Below are 6,495 nucleotides of genomic sequence, written 5' to 3'. Positions count from 1 at the left end.
ATTGCACGAGAAAATTATGATTCTACTTTAAGAATAAATCGACGAATTCCGGAAATTATTCTAAAAGAACTATTGCGTTCGACTACATAAAAGAAATGTGTATACAGATTACGTATGTAATTGAAATAGCGAATGTAAGTACATTATTGAATATCAATGGCACTTGGCCCATTATTAAACCCACTCTCAAAACGGGGCAGCTTCAAGCAATAGAATTTCAAAAAATGCAGCATATGGCAAAACAGAATTATACATATTTAACGGTATTCAACAATTGTTTCTAGGTAATATAGAGAATTCTTATGAGATTAATTATAAACTAGTGGTTTGCAAAATAAAAAAGTATATTTTCGTAAATATTAAACGTTAATAATGAGGAACTCTTGTCATCCATTTTGAAATGCACGAGAGACTCGTTGTGCACTCTCACGGCCCAGAGTGGTACATTGAGACGTAGCAACGAGTTTCTCTGTCGATAACTTGTTTCAAGACTAAACACACTGTCTATAAATCTTTCTTAATCTAATGTGTCCGCTTACTGTCGGATCGTTACTAATGCCTATACAATAATTAAATAAGCATGCTCTGTTTAAAAACGTAATCTCAACTACGACAATATGGCGAAAAGTACGTTACGGTTTGAACACGAAAATTGAATTCCGTTTTGAAGCTTATATATATGATCACATGTCTCACAAAGAACAAAATAATAGAAACAACGATTAAAAATATGCTTCACTTACTTTTTTAGGCATCGATCTGGATAATTTCTCGCATATTTTCACAAATTTACACAACTTTTCACAGAGCACTTTTCACACCACATTCGTAAGTCGCAAACTTAAATTCGATTCGATATATCGCGAGCGGTTAGTTGAGATTACGCACTTCCACTCCCTCCGTCGATAATAATCGCATATCGAAGGTGGCCGGAAAGTATTTTTTTTTAAATCATTATACGTGGATAATGTCTCTGGCAGCTAAAACTACGTTTGTGGGATGTTGTATCATTTCGATTGGAATAACAGCTTATGTGCATTACAGACAAGAATCTGACCTGTGAGTTAAATAATTCTGTTTCAGAAGTTAGGTTAAGTACTTAGTGGCGCTTATAAACAGAGCTCCATGATGGTCGTGACACCGTCGCGTAACATGGACTGTATTGAATAAATAAAACAACATGTGCGGGACGTAGAGTACAGTAAACAAACTCAGGTCAGGGTAAAACCCTTTTTTCCAGACACTTCTATTCTCTTAAACTTTTCAAAACAGGGAAACTTAAAATCAGAATCTATGTGAAATTCTCTAAGTTCTCCAACTAAACCTTTTGAATTAATCTAATTAAAAAGATGTAATCGATACTATATCGTTAAACAATATTATTGCAAATATTATAGAACTGAATCTAATTAAGAAAATATTAGTAAAATCCATGTTTATATAAATGTATTTAAATTCATACGTTTATTCCATGTTACATGATGCAGGATGTCGCAGGATATTTTCCGTGAATGGCTCTGTATACTTCCCATAACTGTTCCAGAGAAAAGCTTCATGAAGGTGTAATTCGTGATAACGAAAGACGAGAACGTAGAAGAATACAAAATTTATATAATCTCGAACAGCAGAGAGAATTAACGAAGAAACTACAGGAATCAAGAAATGAGTCAGAGTCACTTCACACTTCGTAGCTTGTAAACATAGTTTAACCCTTCCTGTAATCGACTAGTCTGTTACATTTAACGCTCATCAATTGTGTATTGTATTTACGCTCGTTACTTCCGTATCGGTACTTGTAACTTGTCTTTTAAATTAAGTGTATGTTAGGGAACACGGTTCCCATGAGTATAATAATGACTACAGAAGAGCCAGTAGATCAACCAGGTAAGTACATGTATGTACACGAAGGAGAAAATGAATGAAATATTTTAATATATTAATTTTATTTAATCCAAAATCTTCTAGACTTAATTTGTGTGGAAGAGAGTCTCATGAGCTTGGAAAAGCTGGATAGAGCATCACCTGATCTATGGCCTGAGCAAAGTGAGTTCATGTTAAGAAACATACATGTTGCTTTAAGTGAAAGCGGTAATGTATCATATATGTTAGCGGTTAATGAAGTTCCAGGTGTTAATGAGTTTGTTGCTCAAAATTCACCGCAAACTGAACCATCATCCTGGGCTGCTGGTCTCACACCAGATGACATAAATCAGCTACACCGTCAGTTCTTAGTTGATAGTAAATTACGTAGAATAGTAGTCTATATTATATAAAAAAACAAGTTCGACATTATTTCAGAATTGGGAAACTTGTCAATGACCGGTTTAATATCCGAAGTAAAAAAATTACATGACATGGCTTATCAGTTGGGATTGGAAGAGGCAAAAGAAATGACTCGTGGAAAATACTTAAACATCTTCAAACACAAATAGGGAAATTCTGGCCTGTAAAAAAATGATATGTAAGTCAATGTTCATATCGTACCTGTGTTAACCAATTTTATGATCGATACTAACCATCCTATTCTGTAATCAACAGTTTTCTAAGATCCAACGTATATAACTTAGTACATTGACAAAGACTGAAGGAAAGTTTGTGGCCGAATTACAATTGGAACCATATGACAAGATGCCTAACTAAAAATTATGTACAAATGATTGTTGGTACTGTATAAATCCAGTATAATTGTATATGATTATGTTGTAAATATATTAAGATTTCAAAACCTACAAAATATACTATAATTCTTACCAGAAAATAAGAATCCCCATATCTGAATAAAAGGGGACTCCCACTGTATCCTGAACAAGGCATTTCATCTCCTATAGCGCAAAGCTCGACCGACAGTCCTTGATCATAATAACTCGAACACTCTTGATTCGGTATAATTCGCATTCTTAAAGACTGCTGCTGACAGGACTTCACTTAAAATTCAGACATATCATTAATCTAAATACATATTTGTTTCTTCCCGTTTATATCGTCCACGTTTCTTACTTCTTTGACTGGACAGTTTTCCCCATCCAACGAGAACAGGACTAACAGTTGGATTTAACAGTCTGTCTGCTGGTGGAAGACATATTGGTTGCACACTTGCTAAATTAACAGAGTCAACAAGCTCATACATACAACTTTTACAAGAAGAAATCATACTGAAATATTTATTGCATCAATTAATTACCGGTATATTGTATTGGTTCTTGTAAACGCAACATTGCTATGTTGTTGGCAAAAGTATCCGTTTGATAATTGGGATGCTTTATTACATACGATATATTATGCTTCTGTGTGTTGCAATCGGGATCTGTTTCGGCGTTAAACTCACCAACAAGTACGGAATATCTGTTAGAAACATTAAAAACAAACTTGAAGATTCACTCTAGAAGACCACAAAATGTTCTACATACAATTTGTAATCGTCAGTTTTTGCAAGCGCACAACTTGCAGTGGTCAGTATCGTCCGTTCATTCAGAATTACACCGGTACAAGGGTATGTTATTTTCCCAGTTGCTCCTAAAATACAATTGCACAAAATTTCGAACACTGTCTATTTAGTATCTAAGACCAAAGTTAGTAAGGGACCTACTCATAAAGCCAATCCTTGCGACAAAAGGGTACATCCCCAAAGTATTAGAATTACTCCGAACAAAACTTTTCCCACATTCTAGAATGGAATTCGATCTCGTAAAAAGTGTACCACCTGCCTGAGTAAATGCTGGATTCGCAGTATGGCTACCTAAATCACAGCAGATCTTTGCTTTGACGTTCTCATAGCCACAGATCGCTTGACGAAATCTAAGTAAATATTGAAACATTAAAATTCTGATACTTATGACTGAATTATAATCGCATTGATTCACCTGTGAATAGGTAGCAGATTCTGACTCATCAGATTGAAAACAGCCGGACAGTTCTCGATGTGAGTGCACATCTTATCGTTTGGACAGTTGATCGAATTACTTGAGTACGGCTCGGTTAAGAAACATTGAGTTTGTCCAGCGACACTAAACGCGAGGGCCACGTGCAAGAACACAGACGAAGAAAACATTTTTCTCTGATCGACTGACACCGTTTCAAACATATTCCGAACTGAAGTCTCCGAGGGATCCCATTTCATGCAACGCGATAGATTTCCCAGCTTTGGCTACCTTGGATCAAGGCATTATTTGTCCTTCCGGCGGAAGTCTCATTGTCGGGAAAAAAATAGTTTTCCAAACGATCACGCAGAAAACATTAAAGGCGATCCGTTGGTTCTAGTGTGACAAAAGCTTATCTATTGTACATATACATAGTTTCATTTAGAGCATACCATTTATGTGGACTTTATTATTCAGAACCAATTAATTCAAAGTGTCTACAACTTAGGAAACTAACGTCTTTCTTCTAATACAATTAACACAATCTAAATTAATGATATTGACAGTGTAAGTGACGATTTTCATTAGATTTAATGGCGGTCTCGACGATGTTTGTACCCCTCACGAAATCCACTGCCACGATATTCGCGGAATACTGCCAAACGGTGCTGTACCAATTAGTGACATTAGCGTTCACTTTGTGCGCCATATCACGAAGGCTTCCCAGTCGATTGTAAATTACATCTATGAAATTCGCAGTCAATTCTGCCATTGCTGCTCTTGGCCTTAATCTATAGTCACTGGTTATAACGAAAAATTAATGATTTTAATTATTAACTAATATATTCGTTCGTGTAACAGTTCGTTTTCCAAGGTCCGTACCTGTCATTGGTTTCAATTTTATCTAGATGTTTGTACAAATCCTCGATGCTCCTGACGTTGCCCCATTGATGCCGCACGCAAGGCCACACGCTAGCGTGTTCCCGAACAATCTGCATGTTCTCGTATCCGATTATCAATCTTTTTCCGGAAGACCAAATCTCATCCATCGTGATAGTCCATCCATAACCGTTTGTTAGGAAATAATCCTGAAATTCATCCTCTAGAAATGACGCAAGCCTGCGATGGGTGGCTATACCATCGAATCCTAATAAAGAAAAATCAATTGCAATGAACAAAAAAAGAACACACACAGAACAAGCAAAACGTCATTACAAAAGAACGTGTATAGATATTACCAATGGGAAATTCTCGTAAATCCAGTATCACAATTTCGTCTGTGTAATCGAGGAACTGTTTCACTTGATCCACGACTGTTTTCAACGGTACTGATCGATAGAAGGGACCGTGATTAGTCCACCAAATCTCGTTCGACAAAGGATAATGACCCACTCTGATGTCCAAGTACCGTACACCGTGTATCAATTGACCCAGAATGTCTATATCCTGAGGATTCCCTGACACGTATCGTTAACGATGATGATAATCCAAACAAATACATGCATCTTGCGACGAGGGTTAAAATAGAAGAGATATTTTGATTTTACACGATACCTGTGTCACAGCTGGGTTCGTGATGAAGTTGCCCTTCTGATTTTCCGTGTAGCACGCGGAATCGTGTGTACCAGGAAGAAAAATTTGGCTGATCTTGCGAGGACCCAATATGTCCTGTCTTTCCTTCATCCACGTCGGCTGCGTCTTCATACAGTTCGTCTCCTTTAAATCACCGATCGCTGTTTGCAATGCTACACTGTATTCTGAGAGAGAAAAATATTATTACAACTTCTCTTTGTTAATTAACGAGACATAAATGACGATCTTCACCTACTCGTACATCGTTGCACGAACGAAAGTTCCGTGCTGGGTACAAATTCCGCCTGTATCCCCGTTTTTTCCAAACCACTAGACCCACCGGATGTCACATGGTAAAGCACAACCGGAGAGTTTGGACGACTCGTGTCCAAAAGCACGATCTTTTCTTCGGGTTGGAGATTCACATTGTTCCAGTAAATTTCGATCTCGTGCATAAGCGGATCGGTGGCTATGGGAGAAATAAGGAGGCCTATGCTCGATTGCCCTGCGAAGAAAACGTGTTCGTGACAGGAAAAGCTTCTGAAAGTGTCCTTGGTCTTGAGAAAAATAAAGGGACTTACAGTTCTCCGCAGACGAACTGCAAACTCTAGCAGCTAATGTTCTACTAATCGTTATAAGTAGAAACGCGAGTACTAAGGTTGTTATGCAATGGACCATTGTGTCTTGTGATTCAAAATTGTAATTGCCTTATTGTATGTTATTATAGCTGCAATGTGAAAAAAAAACGTTGGCAATAAAGATAAATCTTTGAACAAAATGTTACAAGATCAGAAGAATTTCTTTTTTTCTTACCGGAGTATTGTGTCCTTTAATGGAGACGGTTTCACTTGACGATCATGACCGTGAGTTATCGAACTTCTGATTAACCGAACTCGCGATAATCGTATGCCGAACGAGCAAGAACGATATTAAGAGAAACGAACGAGAGAGAAAAAGAGACACGCAAGAACTCGTGTGTACGACTATTTGACCCTGTATACGTCGCGCGACACTATGTAGTGCGATTTTGCAACAATTCTTTCGTTCCTCTACGACGAACGCCTCG

The 6,495-nt window shown here is 37.3% G+C and overlaps 3 protein-coding genes across 3 annotated transcripts; 1 reads left to right on the top strand and 2 right to left on the bottom strand.

Moving 5' to 3' along the window:
* The first annotated feature begins 1,797 nt into the window (after nucleotides 1-1,797).
* Nucleotides 1,798-2,432, top strand: LOC107191704 (protein lin-52 homolog). Its single transcript, XM_015580803.1, has 4 exons — nucleotides 1,798-1,884; nucleotides 1,966-2,043; nucleotides 2,122-2,220; nucleotides 2,299-2,432. The coding sequence occupies exons 1-4, from the start codon at nucleotides 1,821-1,823 to the stop codon at nucleotides 2,430-2,432; spliced, it is 375 nt and encodes a 124-aa protein (XP_015436289.1). The 5' UTR covers nucleotides 1,798-1,820.
* A 211-nt stretch (nucleotides 2,433-2,643) lies between these two features.
* LOC107191516 (venom serine protease Bi-VSP) lies at nucleotides 2,644-4,048 on the bottom strand. Its single transcript, XM_015580578.1, is given in 6 exon segments — nucleotides 2,644-2,924; nucleotides 2,998-3,096; nucleotides 3,182-3,342; nucleotides 3,408-3,578; nucleotides 3,580-3,795; nucleotides 3,861-4,048. Coding segments are annotated over 6 exon segments (1,116 nt in total).
* Nucleotides 4,049-4,326: 278 nt separating this feature from the next.
* On the bottom strand, nucleotides 4,327-6,130 carry LOC107191675 (PI-PLC X domain-containing protein 1-like). The gene is made up of 6 exons (XM_015580772.1): nucleotides 6,011-6,130; nucleotides 5,686-5,934; nucleotides 5,412-5,614; nucleotides 5,096-5,303; nucleotides 4,740-5,004; nucleotides 4,327-4,657 (listed from the first exon to the last, which is right to left on the bottom strand). The coding sequence occupies exons 1-6, from the start codon at nucleotides 6,105-6,107 to the stop codon at nucleotides 4,408-4,410; spliced, it is 1,272 nt and encodes a 423-aa protein (XP_015436258.1). The 5' UTR covers nucleotides 6,108-6,130; the 3' UTR covers nucleotides 4,327-4,407.
* Nucleotides 6,131-6,495: the final 365 nt, after the last annotated feature.

Source organism: Dufourea novaeangliae, unplaced genomic scaffold, assembly GCF_001272555.1.
Source record: "Dufourea novaeangliae isolate 0120121106 unplaced genomic scaffold, ASM127255v1 scaffold228, whole genome shotgun sequence".
Lineage (NCBI taxonomy): Eukaryota > Metazoa > Arthropoda > Insecta > Hymenoptera > Halictidae > Dufourea > Dufourea novaeangliae.
This window is presented reverse-complemented; position numbering and strand designations above follow the sequence as displayed.